The sequence below is a fragment of the Hyaena hyaena genome, unplaced genomic scaffold, assembly GCF_003009895.1.
Source record: "Hyaena hyaena isolate Hyena2069 unplaced genomic scaffold, ASM300989v1 scaffold_102, whole genome shotgun sequence".
NCBI lineage: Eukaryota > Metazoa > Chordata > Mammalia > Carnivora > Hyaenidae > Hyaena > Hyaena hyaena.
In genome coordinates, this window is record NW_024080734.1 from 555555 (window position 1) to 580380 (window position 24826).

General features: G+C 45.9%; 1 protein-coding gene across 1 annotated transcript in view; it reads left to right on the plus strand.

Moving 5' to 3' along the window:
• The window catches only part of DOCK2 (dedicator of cytokinesis 2), a 415239-nt gene that overhangs the window by 377281 nt on the left and 13132 nt on the right, over nt 1-24826 (plus strand). The window contains exons 37-45 of the mRNA XM_039235715.1: nt 2840-2930; nt 3784-3903; nt 7282-7371; nt 8993-9097; nt 11036-11177; nt 15755-15836; nt 17267-17351; nt 18152-18238; nt 23667-23843. Of these exons, the coding sequence (XP_039091646.1) occupies nt 2840-2930; nt 3784-3903; nt 7282-7371; nt 8993-9097; nt 11036-11177; nt 15755-15836; nt 17267-17351; nt 18152-18238; nt 23667-23843 (979 nt within the window). The remainder of the gene's footprint in view (nt 1-2839; nt 2931-3783; nt 3904-7281; nt 7372-8992; nt 9098-11035; nt 11178-15754; nt 15837-17266; nt 17352-18151; nt 18239-23666; nt 23844-24826) is intronic.

Here is a 24826-nt window from a genome sequence, read left to right on the forward strand (position 1 = left end):
ACTTTTTTCTATCATAAATAGCACAATGACAAAATTCTTGGACATATATCTTATGTGTCCAAGATATAGCTTGCTCATATCCTTTGGGACAAGAGCCACAGAGAGAAATTGGCCAGAAGGTTAAGAAGTGTTTTCAAGTCTTTTGACCCATTCCGTCAAATGCCAGAGACTCCAAGTCTGAACCTACTCTGCTATTATTGCAGATATTTTTAGGTACTTACTTTAGCGTTATTCCAGGAATAGGAGCTATCATTTGGATAAAAGATAATTCCATAGGCTGTCCTAAGCTTAGATAGTATTTATAACATCACTAGACATGACTTATTATAGTAGTGCAAAGCTTTGAAGTCCAAGGGCCTGGGGTCTTCACCTTGGATAAGATCACTCAGTCTCTTTGGGTTGAAGTTTCCCTTTATAGAATGTTTCCATTCTACCTTCTGTTTTGAGGATTAAATGAGATGCTATAGGTAAGGTGTCTAGCACATGGATCCATCCTTCCAACCTCTTTTCTCTCCTTCCCATTTTAGCAACACAGATGGTAAGCCCCAGATATCCATAAGCTCTAGAGATTTGAGTTCTGTTGTAATCTAGGAAAACCACATTTGCCTAAATCAAACAATGTAACAGGATATAGTCTGAAAACCTGTTCTGTTTGGCAGGCATCGTATTTAAAAGCGTTTTTAATTGGTTGCCAAAATTTGGAGATCTAGAGATTTTACATAAAAATAAAAATTTTCCTGGGGTGCCTGGGTGGCTCAGTCAGTTGAGTGTCCAACTCTTGATCTTGGCTCAGGTCATGATCTCATGGTTTGGGAGACTGAGCTCCACATTGAGCTCTGCACTGGCAGTGTGGAGCCTACTTAAGATTCTCTCTCTACCTCTCTCGCTTGACCCTCCCTCTTAAAATAAATAAGCTTAAAAAAATAAAATAAATACAATAAAATAAGTTTCCCTCTTCTGAAAAACTCAGAAGGTATGGCAACACTGGGCCCTCCTCCTGTCCTGAAAAATCTGGGGTACTCTAGTCATGACATTGTCACTATCCCCGCCTTGAACTTCATCCTGCCTACCTTATTCAAGCCGCGCATCTGGCCCATGTAGGTACTTGGGTTTGAATCCCTTGTCAGGCCCATTAGGGTGTTTTCCTTTGGGCTCTGCAGGAGATCACCAAACTCTTAGGTTGACGAAGGAGAGTAGAGGGTGGCTTGGCCAGTCAAGGAAATGACAGTAGCAGGAAATCTGTCCTCTGGCTGCTCTGAGGGTTTTGGATGCAGCCATTGAGGAACCTATGGGATGAAGGATGGACAGGAAGAGATAAAGTAGGATTCATCCATGCACACAGGGGTTTCTGAAGGTAGACTGCAAGTTACATGTAATTTCAGGGGCTCCTGGGTGGCTTGGTCGGTTAGGCGTCCGACTTTCGCTTAGGTCATGATCTCGCGGTTCGTGGGTTCGAGCCCCGCATCGGGCTCTGTGCTGACTGCCAGCTCAGAGCCTGGAGCCTGTTTCAGTCTGTGACTCCCTCTCTCGCTGACCCTCCCCTGCTCACGCTGTCTCTCTCTCTCTACTAGAAATAAATAAAAACATAAAAAAAAAAAAAAATTTTAAATTTTTATTTGTAAATTTCTTTAAAACATCATGTACCGAACAATACAAAAGGAGAGTATTNCTCTCTCTCTCTCTTAGAAAAAAAAACTTAAAAAAAAAGTTACATGTAATTTCACTGATAACTGATTGATGAGAAAAAAGGTAAGGAGGGAGGAGAGTGGAATGGCCATGACTATAGAGGCAGAAATTGCTGATGGTTAAACCTGGTTCTACCTATTTCTTGCTCTGTCTACTTTAATACAAATCTCAGTTTTCTTGTCTATAAAAGGATGATTGGGAGGATGAATTAATATCTGAAATACCCATTTGTTGGATGAATGAATAAGCAAATCTTTCTACCTGGGATCTTCATCCCTCATTCATCCCCTTTTAGATCCTAGCTCTACTGCCATGCTGTAGAAACTTCTCTAGAAATCCCTTCTCTAATCCCTTCCCTACCTAAATGAATCTTGTTCTCATAGTACCACAGACCTGTCTTCCCAACGTAGATCACAACTGTATTTTTACAATGCAATCATCCCAGGATTCAGATCTTGAACCTCACATTGTAAAGGGAGAGAAGGTAGGAATGTGGTTTTGGTTGAATAATATTCTCCTTACTGACAGCTCAAGGCCTCCACATGAATATCTAATCTTGAAACCCTGATCCACTTCCTTCTCTTACCAGAAAATGCACTTCTTTCCTACCAAGAGACCACTGAAGAGCTGTCCTTTATAGTACTGTGGCTTGTTCATTCTCCTGGAATGGTACAATGTTCAAAGCATGAGCTCTGGAGACAATTAGCCTGGGATCATGTTGCAGCTCTTCTGATTATTAGCACAAGATTTGTGATGAGTTATTCAACTCACCTTCCTTATTTGTCACATTGCATTGGCTAGATTCTTCAGTATCAATTTGAATACTGGCTGGGATGATACTTCACACTTCTCCAAGTCATACTTTTCTCATCTGGAAATGGGAATTCTCAGTGAACCCATCTCATAGGGTTGCCATGAGGATTAAATGATCTAAGGCATTCAAAATACTTAGCATGGTACCTGTCACACACTAAGTGTCCCATAAACACTAAAGGCTGCTGTTATCACCCATGCAGGAGGGGCTGGTTATCAGTGATGGAGGACTCCTCTGTGATCCCAAGAGGCTCATAGTTGTTCTGTCTGACTCTTACTTGGCCCTATCTCCTGCCTCCTTATCACAGAACCTGGTAACCTAGCATATTTCTCCAAACAGGTACCTGTACAAGCTCCGTGATCTTCACCTAGATTGTGACAATTACACAGAGGCTGCCTACACACTCCTTCTCCACACTTGGCTTCTCAAGGTACTGTCCTTCCAGTGAAGGTTATTTATGCTAGGATCTCTGTGTGGTCCTCACAGCAAGTTAAAGAGTTAAGGGTGGGGGGAAGGAGGAAGAGAGACAGAGGAAAGGAAGGGAAGGGAAGGGAAGGGAAGGGAAGGGAAGGGAAGGGAAGGGAAGGGAAGGGATGAAAAGAAAAGAGAAAAGAGAAGAGAAGAGAAGAGAAGAGAAGAGAAGAGAAGAGAAGAGAAGAGAAGAGAAGAGAAGAGAAGAGAAGAAAAGGAAAAGAAAAGAAAAGAAAAGGAGAAAAAGGAAAGGAAAAAGAATTAGCCAAATAAATTTTGTTTTGCTATGTCCCCAAACTTTTGACCTGGCCACTTACTGTTCTGCACTACTTTGCCTGGTCACATAAGGTCTCAAGTGACTTTCACATTTAGCAACAACAATAAATCCCCTCCCCGAGACATGTTTTACAGTTTTATATAATATTCAAACATCACCTATAAATCATCAGCATGCCCAGTGAGCTGTTTTCCTTCTCTTGAAAATAGTGCTATAGCTGGACAACGTTCTGAATGATTTCCTTTGGGTTTTTGAAATGCTGGGCTCATGACTTATAGGGGTTCAAAGAAAATCCCCACAAACCACACACATGAGCCAGTAGAGAGTCAAAAAGACACAACTGGCAAAAATTAAGAGGCACTTCCAAATGGAAACCACAGACCATCCTCTGGCTGACGGACCACTCACGCCTAGGGTGGCAGGCAGGCTAACAGAGGTGTTTGCACAGCTTCCTCCTGCTCCTCATTAGTAGAGATGACTCCTCCCTTTGGCTGCCTCTCAGCCCCAGGTGACTTCGTGTGTCTCTTGTCTTCAGTGGTCAGATGAGCAGTGCGCATCGCAGGTCATGCAGACAGGCCAGCAGCACCCCCAGACTCACCGACAGCTGAAGGAGACGCTCTATGAGACCATCATAGGCTACTTTGACAAAGGAAAGGTAATCTATCCTTGTCCTCCCTCTCTCTGTGGGGACCTTGGCCATGGGGAAGGGTAGTTCCTTCCCATACTCTGCACCCCATCCGTCTGGTCAGCTCTCTCTCCCAATTCTGAGTCTGGTCACTTTGCTCCACCTTCTCACCACCTCCATTCAAGGCCTCTTCATTGTTCACTTGGATACTCAATGGGTTCTAAGCAGTCTGCCTGTTCCCTCTATTGTCTCCAACAGATCATCCTTTATACACGATATGGTTCCCCCATTCCACCAGAATGATTACACAAGTCTTCCCATGACCTGTGAGGCCTCACATGAGCTGTCTTCTGACTGCTTCTCTTGTCTCAGTCCTGCTAGCTCCCGCTTGCCCACACGCCATATGCCAAACTCTTTTCCACATCAGGGAGTTTGCACTTGCTTCTCCCATCTTAGAGCATGTTTCCTCTGTAGCTTTCCATGGAAGACTCCTTCTTCAGACTTCAGAGCTTTGTTCAGATGTCATGTCCTCAAGGACATGCTCCCTGACCAACCTAGACAAAACAGACTCCTGCCCTGAGTCACCTTTATTGCCTCCTCAAAGCACTTGTCACTATCAGACATTACCTTGTTCATTTTGTTCTTACATTCATTGTTTGGCTTCCCATTCTAGAATACCGTGAACACAGAGACATATCCACTGCTGAATGTCCAGTGGCTAGCACAGAGCCTGACATGCAGGGACAAATAAATATATGTTGAGTAAGTGAATGAATTACATGAATGAATGACACTGTGATGCCAGCATTGATCTTTAAACAAGAAGGACACAATGTTTGGTTGGGAGAAGATTAGCCAGACCAACTGATGCTTATCCTCCAGTCTCCTGTGGACCTTCAAGAAGCACCAACTTAAATGCAACCATTCATCCTGTAGGAGGTGTGGCATGTGGGCTAGGTCCTTAGGCTCTGGAGCCAGCCTGGTTTCAAACCTTGCTCCTCTATCACCTATAGTTCCTTTGACCTCTTAGAGACTCCGGTTCCCATCCAAAATAACGATACTAATGGTACCTACTTCCTAGTTGTATTTTGAAAATGATGTAAGAAAATGCATGTAGAACACCTCACATAGGATCTGGTACATAGTGATATCTTCTTAAATTTTAACTATCATCCTTACCCTACTCTGCCTTCAAGGCCCCAATTGATTGGCCACTTCCTCCATCAAAACCTTTCGTGAGCCCTCCAGCTCACCTGCAGCTTTGCCTCTCCTTTGAATTACAAGACCTCTTACTGTTCATCTGGACATAATTTAATGGACTTAATTTTGGTCTGTTCTGTCACTGCAGTTCATTGTATCTGCCTTAGCCTGATCTCCCCATCTTCCCTGGAAAGACAAAATGAGGTAATGTCTGTGGAAGGGCTTATAAATTCCCAGGCATTGAGCAGTTGGAGACCACTGTTTTCATGATTTACAATTATAAGCCTCTTGAGGGCAGTGAGCCTGCCCTGCCAGCATCGAGTCAGAGCTTACTATTTGTTCACAGCTGATTCAGTCCATCATAGTGTGAAAGCCCCAAAAGGACATGTTGAGCTGTGTCCTCTGCAATGTATCCAATTCAACTCACCTTATGCTGAGCAGAGAGGAAAAAGACACTATCCCTCATCTCAAGGAGCTTATCATCTAGTTGGCAAAATAGCCAAACCAATCATGATCTTCTTTGCATATTACCCTTTGGTGTTGTGCCATAATGGGGAATGAGGGAGAGAAAGGTAGTACCAAGGTACTTTGAGAGCAGAGAGGAGAGACCAAATGGGTACAGCTCATTTCGACAGCCACTGATGTGGAAGCTTCCAGAATGAAGCCCAGACTCTTTAGCATCCCTTTAACCTCCTTTCCCCATACCTTTCCTCATGGAGATTTATTGTTCCAGACAAACACAATAGCTTTCTACTTCATTAAGTCCATCTGCCAATACTAGGTGGACTCCTCTACATCCCTCAAAACCCAAGTCTTGCATCTATTTATGTGTATGCTTTACCCACTTACATTTCATGAAAGAAGAGACTGTGTCTTGTCCATATTTACGTCCATTCCATCACTGTATACCACACCATGCCTAGAAGCCAGCCAGTTCTCAATAATTAATGTATGAGATACAGAGGAATCAGTGACTATCAGAGGTCCCAGTGGCCATACAGGCAGACTCCTGGGGAAATCCTAGGTATCTGGCTCAGTCTCTGGCCCGTTAGTGGTCTCTTAACACATCGATGAGAGCACTTCTGGCATGTTATGATGCGAAGTTGGCAAAGACCTCCACATGAGCCAAACAGTCCCCTGACCCAGCCCAGGGACTTTACCACCGTCTTCTTGTTCAGGCTGAAAGAGAAAGAAAGCCCAGCCCAGCCTGGCCTGTAGACTGGTTCTTCCTGGCACATAAAACATTTTTATGCTGCTCACTAAGTTGTCCACGGGTTTACAGCCGTGGCTCCTCCACTCGGCACTTGCTTTTATTTATTTTTATGCTTGGATGCAGAGAGAGCATTTTTGCTACACAGCACACACTACATTTTGGCAATCTCCCCTCTCCTTCCCCACCTCCCCTAGCTTCTCCATTTAGATGCATTTTCCATTTTAAACTGAATATGAAATGTGATGGGTGTCCCTTGAGATTGCCAGATCTCCAGCCTACTCCGCATCTCCCGCCTCCCTGCAGAGGCTCCCGACCCCCTTCAGTCTAAGATGGAAGGATAATCTATCAGATTCAGTCTAAGAGCAGAGGAAAAGGGTTTGCTTTTTCAGATTTTTTTCCAAATGGAAAAGACCTATTTACAGAAAGTTCTAATCACTGTTTTTATACTCAGCTCCACCTCTACCTCTATGCAGCCCCCTCCCCAGTCATACACTCCAAATAACCCCAGTAAGAAGTGACAAGTATAAAATTTCATCACACAAGATGATTAAGTTCTAGAGACATGCTGTACAACATTAGGTCTATAGCTGACAATTCTCAGGTCACACCCAAGTGTGCATTCTAGCCCAGCTTTTGGTTAGGCATGTGACCTGGGACAATGTCTCTGCCTGTCTGAACTTCTGTTTCTCACCTGGGAAATGCAGCTGTTACTAGTCACCTCCCAGAGTGATTGTGGAGACCCAGGCAGCATGCAGATAAAGCATTTAGCCTTGTCTCTGGCTGCTCCATTATTTGTCCCAAAACTAGAGTAAGGTGTGGAGGAAGGGTCATGCTCCCTGGTAAGTACTGGCTTGCTGTGGGTGGGGCTGAGGCTGGGCTGGAGTGAGCTCTGCAGTATAGTCCCAGGAGTCAAACTGCCTTGAGTCCCTTCCTCGGCAAGGGTTCTGCAAGCTTGGAGGTATCTCCTAACCTTTGTGTCCATGACCTTCCTATAGATGTGGGAAGAGGCCATCAGTCTGTGCAAGGAGCTGGCGGAACAGTACGAGATGGAGATCTTTGACTATGAGCTCCTGAGCCAGAACCTGGTAAGGCTGGGTGCCCAGGGCCTCAAGCTCCCCAGAGATGCTGGGGACAGGAAGCAGGAGGCCAGGTGGGGGCAGGACACCAGAAAAAGAGTGGACATAGGGCCTGAGCTGAGCAAGCCTGTGCTGAAAGCATTCCTTCCAGTTGGGAATATTTCCAGAGGAAGGTATTCTGGGAAAACTCATTAGCAACAGTTTCCCGGATGGAGTGGTAAGTACCTGCTTGGCACTGGGGCTGCTGCTGCTGTTGCACACCCAATAAACACTGTGCTACATTTGCAGTAAAACCCCCACATATCACTAAGCCAATTAAATAAAAACGCAAATTTGTGCTTTCTGATTAACAGATAAATCACATTAAAATGCTCCCCATATGGCCATTCCCCATTAGCTCCTCGGTGCTTGTGATTTGGTGGGGGTAAGTGGAGAGTAGGGGGAGCCAGCCGAGCCTGCTTGTGCTGCAGATGCCAGGGCTTGGCGGGGAGGTAGCCATTGCAGAGAAGACGCAGAACGTTGGGGCTGTACACCTCCCACACTTGTACACCTCCCACATAGTCCCCACCCTCCGGCCTCAGAGCCAGGACCCCAGTGCCCTGTGGGAGCCTATTTTGACAGGCCAGTCCAGCTGTGTCCAGAGAACTCTAAAATGAGAGTCAGAATATGGAGAGGTGATTTATCGTTTCTTTGATGGGTACTGAATGTATTGTTAAAAGCAGCTGAGCTGTTAGCTGTTTGTACCGTGTATAAGATATGATGCAAACACACATATGTAGTCACACCAAGAAACATTTATGTCTACCCTACACATACATCCATATAGATCCTTGCAAACATGGGGGCACACACACCTTCTGTGTGCTTGCACAGAGTACACACTCATGCACACACATATAGTACACATTCATGCACACGCTGATGTACACGCACGCCCATACTCCAAGTCCACATTGCACAGGCTTGTTTCCATGCACACTTATCTCTCATATTGTATCAATTTACGATCCCATCAGTCTGAGATGCAGCACTGTTTTGTATGTGCCTTGTCATGATTTTTATCTGGCTAATAGCAATTCTAAGATGCTATCAGATGTAGAGTAAGATGTAAACTGTTTTCAGAGATGTTAAAATTTGAAGAACACACACCTCTTAGAATTGATGAAATATATTAAGGGTACATACACAGGAAGACATCTATATCTGGAGATACTTATGCATCCATGGACCGTCCCCCTGCCAACAAACACATGCCTTGTGTTCATGGAGCAGGAGCAGAGTGGTGAGGTGGGGACTCTGGACAGCTGGACAGACTCAGCTCCATACTTGCTAGCTGCACTATAAGACACCATTTCTTTATCTGCAAAACAGAGATATGAAACTGGTGGGTTGTTAAGAGGATGATGTGAGGAAATGAAATGGGCAGGTAGAGTAATTAACGTGGGACCTGGTATAGGGTAAATACAGCCATTGCTATTGTGACTATAGAAATACCCACAGAAACTCAACTATGTGCTGTGGGCATCTTGGTTTTGGTATAATGATCATCTCTCAGGAGTGGCCTCTGTGAGTTGAATGTGCCTTTGATACATAACTAAGTTGTTACAAGCTGTGCGTTTTCTCCTTCCAGATCCAGCAGGCAAAATTCTATGAAAACATCATGAAAATCCTCAGGCCCAAGCCAGATTACTTTGCTGTTGGATACTACGGCCAGGGATTTCCCTCCTTTCTGCGGGTGAGTTTGTGGGTGACTGAGACCCAGGCTAGGGGCCCGGATAGCTAGGTACTTAACACCTTCTTCTGCGTTTAGTCTGTAGTAATAACACACATCATGCAGCTTCTGAAAAATTCTACCATACATCTGAGAGAATGATAGTGAAAAAGGCCAATAACAACTGACCATTATTATGAAGAGTGCTCCTTGATCTCACGTCTTGAAAGGGTCTTAGGTACCCTCAGGGGTCTCTGCAGCATACTTAACTTTTTAAAAAAATTTTTGTTTTATTCTATATTTGAGAGACAGAACATGAGCAGGGAAGGGGCAGAGAGATGGAGACAGAATCTGAAGCAGGCTCCAGGCTCTGAGCTGTCAGCACAGAGCCCGATGAGGGGTGTGAACCCATGAACTGTGAGATCATGACCTGAGCTGAAGTTGTACGCTTAACTGACTGAGCCATCCAGGCGCCCCTCTGGAGCATACTTTCTGAAGTAATGCTCTTGCGGATTATTCACTGATCATGTAGAGAGTTGGATTAGGTCAGCTATAGGCTTCCTTCCCATGGGACTCCCTTCAGCGAGCCTGTGTTCAATTCTAAGATCAGGGAGATACAAAAGAAACAGCAACTCCGATCTCTGACCTTACTTGATTTGCAGGCTTGTTGAGGAGATAAGTCACTCATGTTACCAGGCAGTGTGCAAGTCAGAGTGGACTCACAAGAGTAAGCGCCACAGGCTGCAGAGGAGGTAGAGAGTGAGGGTTTCCTCACTGGGGTAGAGGTGGCTTCCCAAACCTGATTGTACATCAGAACTTGTTAAAAATTCATATTTCTGGGTCCTACTCCCATAGATTCCATTTCAGCAGGTCTGGAGCAAAGCCTAGGGATCTGAACTTCTAGAACTTTCCTAGGCCCATCTGATAATGACCCAGATTTGGAAGCAATGACATGCAGAGGTGACAGATGTGGGTTTGGACTGAAGAACTTCTGGGCCACTAGAGGTGGCACAGATGGTAGATACGGTCTAGAACAAGGTTTCTCAACCTCGGCTCTACTGACATTTAAAAAAAATTTTTTTTAATGTTTTATTTTTTTCTGAGAAAGAGAGAGACAGCATGAGCAGAGGAGGGTCAGAGAGAGAGAGAGGGAGACAGAATCCGAAGCAGGCTCCGGGCTCTGAGCTAGCTGTCAGCACAGAGCCCAATGCGGGGCTCAAACCCACAAACTGTGAGATCATGACCTGAGCCAAAGTCGGATGCTCAACTGACTGAGCCACCCAGGTGACCCTCTACTGACATTTTAGACCAGGTTATTCTTCATTAAGGGGGCTGTCCTGTGCATTGAAGAGCATTTAGTAGCATCCTGGGCCTCTGCTCACTGGGTTCCAATAGCTCCCCCTCCCCCAAGTTGTGACAACCAAAAATATTTCCAGACATGGCCAGTATCCCTTAGGAGGCAAAATCACCTCCTATTTGAAAACTACTGATCTAGAGAAGGCTAACATAGTCAAAGAAGGATAAAGAGTGTGTTTCATGGACGTAGAGGCAGGAGCCATGTGATGAAGGACCCGAACGCTGGTACCTTCCATCCTGCAGGCCTAGCCTACATGGCTCATTAAAGGCAGGAGGGACCCTTTGTGGTCATGCAAACAGAAGAGCAGGTAGAACATATTGAAAGCTGAGTGGGGAATAGTTCTGAAAGTTATACATAGGATAGTTTGAAAAAGTTCTCAGCATCCACAATCCCCTCTCCTTTCAGAATCAATCTTTTTAAAGAAGTGGTATGCCTAGCTAGGTCAGTGAGCTGAGCTTCTCTTTGTGGTGGGGAAGCAGAAAGGAGAGAGCTCTCTAGTGGGCCACCAGAGCTGGGTGCTCATGTCACAAGCCCCCCAGCTCTGCTTGCACCATGTTCTCCAAGCCCAGGCCCTAAGATCTCCGTTGGGTGTCATTTCTCTGCAGAACAAAGTGTTCATCTACCGAGGGAAGGAGTATGAGCGAAGAGAAGATTTCCAGATGCAGCTGATGAGCCAGTTCCCCAACGCAGAGAAGATGAACACAACCTCTGCCCCTGGGGATGACGTGAAGAATGCCCCAGGCCAGTGTATCCTTGGAGAATGGCCCGGCCAGGGGACAGGCAAAGGCCTACAGAGTCCCCACCTTAGAGCTTACAGCTGCTGTCAGAGTCATTGCAGTAGTGCCAATGCCAGTGACTAGTATGGGATGCAATGAATCCATTTCAGGAAATTCTAAATGCTGCAATCATTGATTAATTCACTCATTCATTCATCTTTATAGTGAATACTATTGAACCCTGGCCCTGTGCTGATCATTGTACAAGTCGCTGAGGATCACACTCACAAAGCCCTACCTTCAGGAAGCTTGTGGTCTAGCAAGTAAAAGAGACACTGAACAACTAATTGCACCATTAAATATATATTTATGGAAATGGGATTAATGCCAAGAGGAAGCCATGCAGGATGCTGTGATTGGGGAGGGGGCGGAGAAGGCTTCCTTGAGGAAGGTAATGCTTAAGGTTAGCAACAAGCCAAAGGTTAGCAGGAGGTGGGGAGAATGGCCCAGACAGAGGAAGCACCATCAGGCTCACAGGCCTTGAGTGGGAAGAAGTGCATTGGGTTGCAAGGACTATAATGGCACCGTATTGCTCTTACAATAAGATCAAAACTGAGCAAGGCCAGGAGGTTGTTCACCATCTGACCCCTGCCTCCCTCCCCAGGATTCTTCCCTTTCTCATGCCCCTCTGGCCACACTGGCCTTGTTTCTGTTGTCTAAACACATCCTAGCTGGTTCCCTCTGGGCCTATGCATCTTCTGTTCCCTCTTCTTGCCATGCCCATCCCCCAGCTCCTTTCTTACCCATTGGATCTCAACTTGGTGTCACTTCCTGGAAGAGCCTTTCCTGGTCCCTCATCTAAAGCAGCCTTTTCTGAACTCTTCATGAGCCTCTTATCTCAAACCCTACCTGTTCTCTTTAGAGAACTGATCTCAATCTGTTATCTTTTGTGCGTTTTAAAGGTCCACATAAGCTCTGGGAGGGCAGAGACCTGCACTGCCTTGTTTGCTGTAGTAACTTCCCCCATCTCCCCTGATGCCCAGCACAAAGCCAAAAAAAAAAAAACCACAACCAAAAAACAAAAAAACAAACTTGTTTATTAACAGAAAGGGAAACAAGAGAGAAAGAAAAGAGAGATAGACAAAGAGAGGAAAGAAGGGGGGAAGGACACAGGGAGGGAGGCAGCTCACTGGCGGAGGAGGGCACAGGCCATCCGAGATGATGCCAGTGAAGTGTTAATAGGGCCAGGAGCTGACGCCGGGCAGAAGGCAAGACTACCGGTGACAGGGAGCACATAAACCCAAGATCAGGCAGACGGCTGAGTGGTGACGCATTAGCCCACCCCGGCTCCCAGCACTGCACCCCGTAGCACAGATTAAGTTACAGGCTTTAAAATGGGGTTGACAGGTTGCGTGGCTGGTCTGCTAAGTCTGCTGAACCTTAATCCAAATATTTTTCCCTTGGGTGATACATATTCATCTGTAACCTTTTCATTATGCTCACCTGCCCTTCATGCCCGCTCTACCATGGTATTTGCAAGAGGAAATGCAACTAGTCCTGGGGCTGACTGGTTACAAATGTGACTTTGGTCACAGGCGAGACAGGAGATTAGTACTAAGGCCCTTCTTAAGTGGACTCCTGGTGTTGAATAGCTCTATGGCATTTTCGCTTGGGGTGAAGGGAGAGCATGTGTTAGGAGGCTATCTCATCAGACGTAGGCCTCATTTAGTAGTACCGGGAACCAGGTGGAAAGGGAAAAGGGGTTGACATTTGCTAGAAGCCCTCTTCATGCCATGCATGAGACTGAGTGCTTGATCACCATTATTTCTTTAACCCCAAGATAACTCTATAAGATGGGTTATTATTTTTGTCCTATTTCATAGAGAAGGAATGTGTAGGGCAGAGAGGTAAAGTAGTTTTCCTACAGTTACAAAGCTAGTTAGTTATGGAAGTGAGATTTGAACGCCAAGCTCTGTCTCAAAGTCTATATTCTTTCTGTCATGCCATAGCTTCCACTAAGATGAATGAACAGGATGTTTACCATGTACCAGGCAATTTTCGTGCATTGTTTCATTTTATCCTTATAGTAATCCTGCAGGTTGAGTATTATTACTCTCTGCATTTTGTAAATAAGTAAACCAAGGCTCAAAACACACAAGCAGCTTGCCCACAGTCCCGGAAACTGATGGACTTGGGTTCGAACTCAGCTGTGCTTATAGCCAAAGCCTGAGCTCTGAATGCTCTGTCCTCTCACCTTCACTAGTGGAAAAGCTGACAAGCAGTTTTGGAAGGACAACACATCTCATGTATTCTCTTTTAGGTAACCAGGTAGGGCAAGACATTTGAAAGTGTAGGCCTCTTAGTTGAGTGTCCTGTCTCCCACCTTCCCCCTGCCCAGACCTCCGGGTCCCAGTCCCATGTACAGGTCCAACATGTAGTGAGACAGTCCATCCATGCATCCTCCTGGACATGGTTTGGAGGCTTTGGTGTCACTGGATTCCTCGGGATGGGTTTGGATTCTCCTCTTGGTCCAAGGCCAACTGCTAAGATCAGTAGATGTGACTCAGAAGCCTCTCTAGAACAAGGGTTGGCAAACTTCTCTATAAAGGAGCAGATAGGAAGTATTTCAGTCTTTGTCAGCCATGTGGTCTCTCTGTCATAACTACTCAACTCTGTTGTTGTAGTGGGAGACCGGCCATGGATTGGCTGCCACAGAAATGGATTGATTTGGAAACCAAAGTGGTTTCCTTCCCAGAGAAGGGAGCTGTTGGCTACATGGCTTGAAAAAGAAAATTGCTTTCCTGAATATTACAGAAATCCTTCCAGGGAAGTTTGTTATTTATGCTAAGCATTGTGTTCTTTCTCTGTCTTTGTCTATCTCTCTGAGGGACTCTCATTTAATGTAGAAACATTCTGCAGAGATAAAACAGTTAAATTCCCAGCATATTACTATGGAGTAAGTTTATCAGAGGGGGACAATTGACTTTAACTTGGAATTATCTTTTGGCCATTTCTTCTGTATGAAGGAATCATAGCCTCTGCCATCAGAAAGCTCACAATCTGGTGGGGAGGGTCGGGGAAGGGAAAAGACAGGAAGCTGGAGAGGTAAGAGTCCTACGTAAAGGCAAAATGCTGTGAAGAGTCAAAGAAAGGAAACGACACCTGACTGAGGGCAAATTGAATACTTATGGAGCCTGTGGTATTTGACATTTGCCTCAAGGGCTCACAGGAAGAGGGGGTGATGTGAGAAAATATTTCAAGCAAAGGGCATAGTAGAATCTTTTGGGAAGCCAGAGATAAAGTTTGAATGCCAGTAAGAGGAGTTTGTGATTCCTTGGTTGGCAGACATTTCAGGCTCAGGAGAGAGTTTTTGGAGTTGTGGTAATCATTGGGTGGAATGAAGGGATGAGTGATCTTGGAAACCTGAAGAAGAGAGATGAGTAAAGGAGACATGAAAGACACAGGAAGGGAAGCAGGCGCCAGGGGATGGGATCAGTGACACTTGGTCTTGTTTATTTGGATTGGCATGCTTTCAGCTTTAAATGAATAAAGGTCTGGAAGAGGCAGACAAAGCTTCATAGCCTGCACCCATGGCAGGCATCACTAATCAATCATAGAACTCTTTCTCACTCAGCCTAGACATGGCTTCACAGTCCTGCCACAGGCAGTTACTTTCAAATTTTCAGAGCTGGAATGCAAAATATCGATTTGTGTGTTCTAAAGCAATGCTTCTCAAACTTAAAGATGCCTATAGATCACATGAGGATCTTATAAAGCTATAGACACTGATTCATAGGTCTGAGGTAAGTCTCATTGTTTCTTATAATTTTTTTAATGTTAATTTATTTTTGAGAGAGAGAGAGCATGGGCTCAAGCAAGGGAAGGGGCAGAGAGAGAGGGGAACAGTGGATCCAAAGTAGGCTCTGCACTGACAGCAGAGAGCCCAATGTGGGGCTCAAACTCATGAACTGTGAGATCATGACCTGAGCCAAAGTCAGACGCTCAACTGACGTAGCCACCCAGGTGCCCCCGAGACTCATCACTACTCACAAGGCTTCAGGTGAGGCAGAAGCTGCTGGTCAAAGGAACACACTGAGGAGCAGTCTAGGGTCAAAGAACCCAGAGCATGGGGTTAAAAAACCCAAATACAAACCTATGTTCTGTTCTCACAAGCTGTGTGACCTTCAACAATTCATCTGGCTTCTTTGACCTTGATGTCCTCATCTATAAATGGGCATGACTTACATTAATAACACTGCTCAGTGGAATTGGCGAGATGAAAGGAAACCATGGGGGATGTGCTATGCAATTGACTGAGGACTATGAATTCACTATGGTATTACTGTTAGTATAGAAACGATAATGATGATTAAGGACCACTAACCAACTGTTAGCAAGGGCTGAGCCTTGGGAGGAGCTTACCGAGCGACAGGCAATTCTGATAAGGACCATGATGGCTACTAACCTGTTGTTAGGACCTAGTTGGCAGCCAGCAACCTGAGTCATTCAATAAAATCTTGGCCCCAGGAGGGCTGTCCTGGGAGTCTCAACTCAGCCTGTCCCTGCAGCCGACAACATGTTGCAAGCCCTTAACGACAGGAATCCCAGACATCCAGTGTTTCACTGTCCAGCCTGTCTTGGATGAACACCCAAGGTTCAAGAATAAGCCAGTGCCTGACCAGATAATAAAGTAAGACCCACGGTTCATTGGAAGGGAAGGGGAAGACAATCCCATGGGGCCGCCAAGCTGAGCTGGTGTTAGGACAGGCCCTGGTGCCCTCCCAGTTCTTTCTCTGGTTTAGCAGCCTTTTATCTCTAATCCTCTTGGGAAAAGAATCACCCCCTCCAGCCCAATTAGCTATCTGGGTGCTGTCCCTGAAAAAGCTAAAGCCAGACACGGGAGGAACAAGGCACAGCGAAACCTCAGGAAGCAGCAATGACATTTCATTGAACTGGAGGTGGAGAGCCTGTCACTCAGGTGACAGAATGGTCCCAAGGAATGCATAGCCAGAGTGTGTGGGCCAGGAGGAGACACGCAGGGTGGGGACAGGGACAGTGCTCATCCTGAGCACGTTCTTCCGAAGGGACACCTTTTCAGCATTTGTTGAGGCTGTACATTGACAGTGAATGTGTCCTGACAATGATTAAGGGGCAGTAGAGGCAGCAGCGTGAAGGTGGGTTCAGTAGGAGGTTGCGAGGTCAGTGATGGAGCCATGAGGCAGGGAGCCTGTGGGGTGCCCCTTGGAGTTGTCCAGTTCACCCTCCTCAGACCCGGGGTACCCAATATAGCACCTCGAGTGACTTAGTGAAAGGCCGCTCCTCTGGGCGGACAGTGGGAAGCAGGAGCTCTTTGTGAGAAGAAGGAGTCTGTCCCAGCAGCCCCACACCAGTGCAGGAGGCTGAGCAGGTGTAGCTGAGCTTGGGTCTGAGCCTCCCCCAACCCTCTTCAGCCAGGCACCGGGAACAATGGATTACAACCATACAGCTAGCACGGTCCCCTGCCGGCCCCAGTGTTAGAACCTCCCCAGAGACTCAGGAAGAGTGACTTGAGGGGCGTTAGGGATTCCTAAAGAAATCTTTAGAAGATACCCCTGGGACATTAGGCTAGGACCTTAGGCATATCACTGAGGTCACAGAAATGATGACCCAGGTATGCATTAATGGTAGAATTCCAACTCCTTGGGTACTCTAAGCGGTAGTGTGTTCTTATAGGACATAAAGACCAGTTTAGCTTCTAAATCACCTTGCAAGGAATGCCTTATTTTATTTTTTTTAATGTATATTTATTTTTGAGAGGCAGAGAGCACAAGTAGGGGAGGTGCAGCCAGAGGTGGGGGGCGGGCACAGACAATGTGAAGCAGGCTCCATGCTGACAGCAGCGAGCCCTACATGGAGCTCGAATTCACAAGTCTCAAGATCATGACCTGAGCTGAAGTGGGACACTCAACCAACTGAGCCACCCAGGCGCCCCAGGAACACCTTATTTTAAATGCTACAATTTTAATTGCCAGACCTGAAGTTCACTGTCGTGGGCCTCCCCGGGCCACACAAGGTCAGCTCAGGTTCTGGGTCAGCAACGTGGTATGCTACCAGGAGCCTCTGCCTCTTCCTGTCTTGCAGCTTTTATAAATCCAACTACGTGCAAAAGTTCCACTACTCCCGTCCTGTGCGCAAAGGGACCGTCGACCCTGAGAATGAGTTTGCCGTGAGTATCTTCAGCAGCCTTGATCATTCCCCGGGGCCACCCATACCAACCAGAGCAGGTGTCTGTCAGTGTCAGAATGGGAGGGCATTTGATCCAAAGCAAAGAGAAGTAAAGCTAATATCCACTGATATGATGACACCTTTCCTCCAGTCTTTTCCATCAGGTTTGTTTCATTTCTTAAACCTCTACATTTTGAAGATGCCATCCAGGCTCTGTGTGAGATGGACCCTTTCAACCACAGGGCAGCCAGGCATTTCCAGGAGGCAGGGACCGTCAGGCTAAGCAGGAATGTTGATGAAGTCAAACCTTCCACAGCGATTTTGGTCCCCAGTGTCCGCTGTGTACTTCCCAGCAAGGATCTGTCTTCTAATTCCCACAGCTAGCAGGACGAGGAGGCTCTAAGTCTCTCCCAGCTCTTTGCCTGAGACTGATTCTTTGAATTTGGGAGTCACTCACCCTTTCGGAACGTAGTGAACACTGTGAATGCCCCACAAATGAAAGTGGGAATTACCCCAGAAAATGCAGATAGATGCATTCATTATTGCTTAAAATTTCTGACTGTTCAGAGACCCAGGTTAAAACTTACCAGGCCTAAATCCAGAGAAAACTTAAACTTCACATTGGGAAAGAATTCTTAAGGGTAAAGTGGGAATATGTTTCTGGGTTTTGCAACATTTATTCAGACTCCAGGCAGATGTGAGATTTGGGGGCCCGGTTGGGTTCTTGCTGAATGTCTCTGGTAGCCAGGTTTCATAAGTGTGTTGCTTTCCTGCCCTTTCCACCCCCTGCTTATGGCACAGTCTATGTGGATCGAGAGAACTTCCTTCATAACTGCATACAAGCTTCCAGGCATCCTGCGCTGGTTTGAGGTGGTCCAGATGTCCCAGGTGAGTCTATAGGCTTTCAAGGCATAGTGTGTCTCATGGGCCCCTTTAACTGTAAGAAGGGGACAGTTTTTATTCAGACTGAAGCTTTTATTCAGACTACTGTGGAAATCCTAGAATTCCAATGCAGGAAGGGACCTGAAGCACCATCGAGATTACCTGCTTTCAGATTTTTCTCTTTAAGCATCAGGTAAGTTTTTCCCTCCAGCAAATGAAACTACATAGAGTCCTGTAATAAAGCTAATAATGGGGGCTTCTGTGGTTGGGTGCAGAGAGGATGCAGAGAGCCTAAAACACCATCCACTTAACTGTGCCCTCATAACTGTCTCAGCAGCACATTAGGGCACTTCTGAAAAATCCCACTATGAACTCATTTTATAGTTGGATAAACTGAGGCACAGAGAGAGGCAATCACACAGAGGCAAAAACTCCAGCTGGACTGCAATTGTTTGAACATGTCTTTTGCTTCTCAAACTTCAGGGTCTCCATGTCCTTAAACAGCTAAGGATCTTGCAGCTCCCAGGATGTAAAGGAAAGGCCAGGGTGGTTGTGAGGAAACTTAAAAAGTGGGGACATGTTCAGGGTGTCTTATTCATTTTATTCATTTACCAAATATTTAATATGTACCTCATACATGTCAAGCGCTTGAAGATTTTTCAACAAAGCTTACTTCCTAGTGAGAAAGACCTACTGAAAAGTCAAAGTAAATATACTAATGTTGTGGTGATAACCAGTATGGAGAAAAATAAAAGAAAGGTAGTAGAGGAGAGGTGTTCTTTTAAACAGGGTGACCTGAGAAAGCCTCCCTGCCAAAATGGCTTTTGAGCAAAGGCCTGCAGGAGGTGAGGGAGTGGTCCACCCAAATATTATAGAGAAGGACATTCTAGCAGACGGAATAGCAAGTACACAGGCCCTACGGGCAGAACATGATTGTGTCTGATTCAGGGCAAGTGAGGATGAGTAGGAGGAGCCTGATACCAGATCCTGCAGGACCCTGTAGGCCAGCATAGGACCTAGCTTTTCTACTGAATGCCATAGACCCATGAGCAGAGGAGGGACGTGGTCTGAATGACGTGTTCAAGCTACTGTATTATCAGCCTGAAGCCATTCCACTCCAGCCCTTAATGTCCCCCAGCAACCTGATGGCCCTCCAATATCCTATTCACAGGCTTGGCCTAGACCCTAGGGAAAATGTAATAATGATTATGACATCGGCAAATATCTATCAAGCATACACTAAACTGTTCACATGCACAATCTCATTTGAACCCCTCAACAAAGCCACAAGGTAGACATTATTCTCCCATTTGATGGATGAGGGGACTGATACCAGTATAGCATGAGTTCATGTGTTATTTAAGGCTAGTGAAAGACGTGAGATTTGACTTTCACCTCCTGTATCGGATATCTCGACTGGACTCCCTCTCTCTCTCTTCCTGAATGTGTCCCCAGCTGATCCCAATGATGGTGGCCCAGTGATAAGTGGCACCAGGGAAAGGAAGAAACTATTCATGCCCTTTACTCATGGGACACATTGGTACATGATAAGCTTTGACAGGTGTCCCAGGCACTAAATCAAGGGCTTTAAAGCATTATCCCGTTTAATCCTCACAAAACCCTGTGACGTATATGCTATTACTAATCCCATTTTTGAGGAAAGGAATCAGAAACTTTCTGCTGATCTGTAGCCTCTACCCATTGGCCCTGGCTGTGACCTGTCCTCTGGGGGGACTCTTTTCCAGCTGTACCTGCTAGGCATGGGCAGACCGCAGGACGTCCCGTGTACTCTCTGCCCTCCCCCCACCCTCCACCCCTGCAATGGTGTTTCTCCTCAAAGCACCCATCACCCCCTAAGAGACTACATAATTTGCCCATAGGTTTATTTTTAATATCTAGAATTTTAAATATGATAACACATTAGACTATCATCTCCACTAGAATATAAGCTCCAGGAAGAGAGATTTTTGTCTATTTTGTTCCCTACCACATTCCTGAGTGCAAAAATTAGTCTGAGGCACATAATCGGTGCTCAAGACAATTTGTTCAGTAAATGCATCAATCAGTCATTCAATTAATATGCAGAAACCCATAATAACTGAGCTGGTTATCTCGTTTTATGAACTCAGGACTGTGAAGTTAGGAAAGAGCCAACATTTTTGTTTTGCTTTGTTGATACTGGTACCCGCTGATACAAAGGGTGGGAAGAAATCCAAAGAGTAGATCGGAATGGACGTATCCCTAATAGCCTCCCCACAAGCTGGGTTACCAAGAATGTCAGGATGTTTCAGACATAAAGGTTTCATGCCTGCCAAGTGAGTTCATTTTTTAAAAATTTGGTTTTTTCTTACACGAATTTGTATCTCATTCTCAGCTGTTTCTTCTATGAATTGTCATGACTATGGGACTGTTTGTACAGAGCCGTGTTTTCTGATGGATTCAAGTGTCAGTCCTGCATTTTAAGGGTTCTTTCCTTGTTCTTGGCCCTGGGAACATGCAGTCTTTACAGGGGGCCCCAGTCTGGGTATCAGAAACCCATGTTCAACTCGGGTATTAACGACCTATATGATGCTGGGCAAACACTGTATCTCTCTGGGCATTAGTTTTCTTCACCTGCAAAATAGAGACTGAAAAACCATGGAATTTCAGAGCTGAAAGGCACTGTAGAGGTCATTTAGTCTAAGAGCTACAAAATCAAAAGCCTTTAGAACCCAGGAATAAAATGTAAGTATGTAAAATAGTGACATCAAGACAGCGGGAGGTGGGGAGGGTAGCAAGCCCTCTCCAGGTGAATTAAATTTTTAAAAAGTGAGAACTGATGTACTGGCTAAATGAGAGACCTCTCTGGGCCCAGGTTGACCTACAAGTCTCCAGGGCGCAAAGCCATTCCTGGTTTTTGTCCAGTCCCTTTATTTGCTTGTAAAGACACTGAAGCCCAAAGTGGGACTTGAACTGTCAAAGTAATCCATGATAGGAGTAAATTGTAATAACAACACCTGTCTCATGCAGCTCATGGGATTCCTAAGAGGATTTAGGAGGGTGAGATGAGAGAAATGCCTTTGAAGAATATGAAATTCAGCCACTTGATTGCAAGGGATTACCATCACTTCATCTTTTGGCTGATTTTTCTCCCCCTTAAAACTGTTTCCAAAGTATTTTCTCCCTGATAATTTATTTGCAAGTTGGGCAAGTGTTACACACCTACACTGCAGATAAGGAAACCGAGGCTCAGCTTAGAAAAGGGTCCAGAGATCCGAGGGGTTGACTGAGTCCTAACAACAAATTTAAGGCAAGTTTGGTAGCAGAGTGTGAGCTGTGGTGGGAAAAGCTCACCTTTGGAATCAGGAACCGCCCTCTCCCTGTTTCCTACCAGCTCTGCAGCCATCTGCCCTGGGGCTAGTGACCTGACCTGCTGACCTGCTGTGGGAAGAACAAAAGGAAAATGCTAGTGTTATAAGCCCAGCGTGGGCTGACCCATAGGAGGCAATCAGCAAATGGAGCCGGTTCCATTATCATAATCAATGCTTTTCTCCCTTCTATCAGCCCCTGACATCCAGGCCTCCCACCAAACATATAACCCCATAACTGCTGAGAGCTATATATTCAGTCGTAGGTGAGAAACCCAAAGAATTTTCACTCTTATTCTCTGTTCCTGATGGTTATAATGAGGTTAAAGACTTAGGGATTCAAAAATAGCTTCAGAAATGAGGAGAAAAGCCAATCAATAGGACTTTCCATTTTTAATAACTCACCTTAAAGCCTGCGTGTTTCAGACAGGCCAGGCTATTGTTGAAATCCAGGTGTGGTGCTGGGCTCAACCCAAGTGGTCCTGATTTTCCTTAGAACTCAGTCTGGACTTCGGCTCTGTAAAGCCCCGCGGGGCTGGTCTGTGTGCTGGACAGAAATGACATCGGGGATTGCAGCTTGCGTTACATGGACCAGAGCCCCCCGAGCCCGAGCACCCTGCCCCTCAAGTTCATTTCCCGCCGTGTATGTGTGCTCATGTGTGTGCAAGCGTGTGTTGTGCATGATGTGAATGTGGCAGGGGGCAGAAAGAAACAGAAGTGGCGTATACCCTTTTTTGCTGCTCTATAGAGCAGCCATCTTCAGAAACGTCCAGAAACAAGGGTGTGAGGAGGCTAGGATTTCACAGATCCAAGGAAATGGTTTAAAAGGATGACCAAGAACATGGCTGCAGATGCTGGCTCTGCCCTTCCCATATACACAGTAGTTATAACTAGCAGGTGCCCATTTTTAAAGAGCTCTGCCATGAGTCAAGTGTCGTATTATCTGAAACAATCATGGCTACTTCCCAACGAGGCAGTGACTATCTCACCATCATCTCACAGATGCTAAAATGTAGGGTTCCTTCTTCCAAGAGTCTCCTCCAGTAACTTGGCCCTTTCGTCTAGCCTCTACCCTGCCCCGCTGGCAAGTCTTCCCTTCTCAGGATGACTGCTGGTGTCTGTCCTAACACCGGCAAGAACTAGTAACAACGGCTACCAGCTGCTCTCCGAAGCGGGTTTTCTGATCCTCATTTTACCAAGGAGTCAGCCAAGGCTCAGAATGGTTAGAAACTTGCCCCCAAGGTAACACAGCTAGAAAAAATGGCAGAGATGAGATTTAGGCTCCGTTTTAATTTGTTTAGTTCAAGGGTCCACAAACTGGCCTGGGGACGGGACCCAACCTGCACGTGTTTTATTGTAACAGCCAGGCTCATTCATTTACATATTGTCTGAAGCTACTTTCCCCCTGTAAGAGCGGGTTGTATCCTTGCAGCAGAGCCTGAAGTATCTACTGTCTGGCCCTCTCACAGAAAAAGGGCACAGACCTCCTGGTTTAGTTTTGTATTCCACAATCCCATCTTTTGAAAACCGCACTGTTTTGCCAGTTCCCATTTGATGGCACTCTGTTTATATTGCTTTCTAAGAGGTTGCCAAGGGGGTTCGTTTTATCTTCTCACCTAAACTGAACCTGCCTTGGAGCAGGGAACCTTTATACAACAATCTTAGGACCTACTATGGGCCAGGCTGGGTGATCACATCGCCAGCTGCTCACACAGCTAATAGCCCACACATAGTAGGTAGACAACAGTACTGGATGGGTTGAACTTGAGCATGTTTCGCCCAGGTAATAAGACGAGAAAACCGTCCCTGGAGCATACCCAGCCTCTGAAACCCCAGCAAGTGCTTGAAACTTCCTGCCTCTACCTCCCCAGGGGAACGACTTTCTCACTAAGCAGAAAGTTAGCCTGTCTCTCCCCAGACAGAAGACAGCCCCTGGAGCTCACTAATTATAACAGGAGCCTGTTACAGTCCCTCGGGGAGCATTACCTCATTTGAATTCCAACCCCAGTTGAAATCAATACCAATAATTATATCTGTTTTTAAGGCCACCTGCTAAGGCTCTTTCTTGGTGATCTCGTTTTCAACAGACCACAATTAGTCCTCTGGAGAATGCCATCGAAACCATGTCCACGGCCAATGAGAAGATCCTGATGATGATCAACCAGTACCAGAGTGACGAAAGCCTCCCCATTAACCCGCTGTCCATGCTCCTGAATGGGATCGTGGACCCCGCTGTCATGGGAGGTTTCGCCAAGTACGAGAAGGTGAGGGCTGCTGCTCTCAGGGGCCCAGTGGTGACAGAGCAGTGGCTGGAGGGCCCCAGGGGAAGATGTAACTGCATGTCACTATCTTACTGTAGCTGTGTGTCACCTTGGCTGGAGCTCTTACACCTTCCAGAGTTTCTACAGCCCCTCTCTCATCTCCTTTCCACCCTCAATGCTACTTTCTGCTGTGGCAGGAAGGAGTAGGGATCACACGGATCCCCTATGCCACTGGGCACATCCAGACACCTCTATCGGGCAAAGGCTCTGGATCTGAGCCAGATCACAAAAGTAGAGGAGCTGCAAATCAAAGTGCATACTACTTTTGAGAACCTGTCTCTTCCATAGATGATGGAAATCACCTCAACAAATGGAAATAAATGAAACCCAGAATCTGTGAAAACAGGGAAAAGATAGGAGATCAACTCCAAAATGAGAGTTATAATCTAGGTATCCAGGTCATAAGGTCTCTCCGGAGATGCCTACACATGTTAACCACAGATTTTATTTTTGAGCCTCCTGGTATCCATGGCAAAAAGGGAAATGCCAATAGTTCTATGAGTCACATTTTCCACTGGGGGAAAATCCCAGTTTCTCAGGAGAGGGACATAACTTTTCCCAGCATTGAAGTAGAATAAAAAGTCCTTATTGGACTTTTACCTAATCTATTCATTAGTGGCATGGAGGGGAAAATGGACTTCTCATTCTAATATATTTCATGATGAATTCCCCATTAGTGTTTTCTGTGCCCTTCACTGATGTAACACTAAGAAAACTATGCAGTCGTCTAATTCAGGGACAGTAATTCCAGTCACCCAAGTAGTCCTAGCCAGCCTTGGATACCCCACTCGTCATCATCAGTAACCCTTTGTCCAGCCTTGAGAGGTGAGAATATATGTCTGTGTGTGTGTAAACACAGAGGACATAAGTCTCAGAAAGAGCTGGGGTGGAGGGAGGCAGGGTCACATACGGTAAGGGGGCGGTAA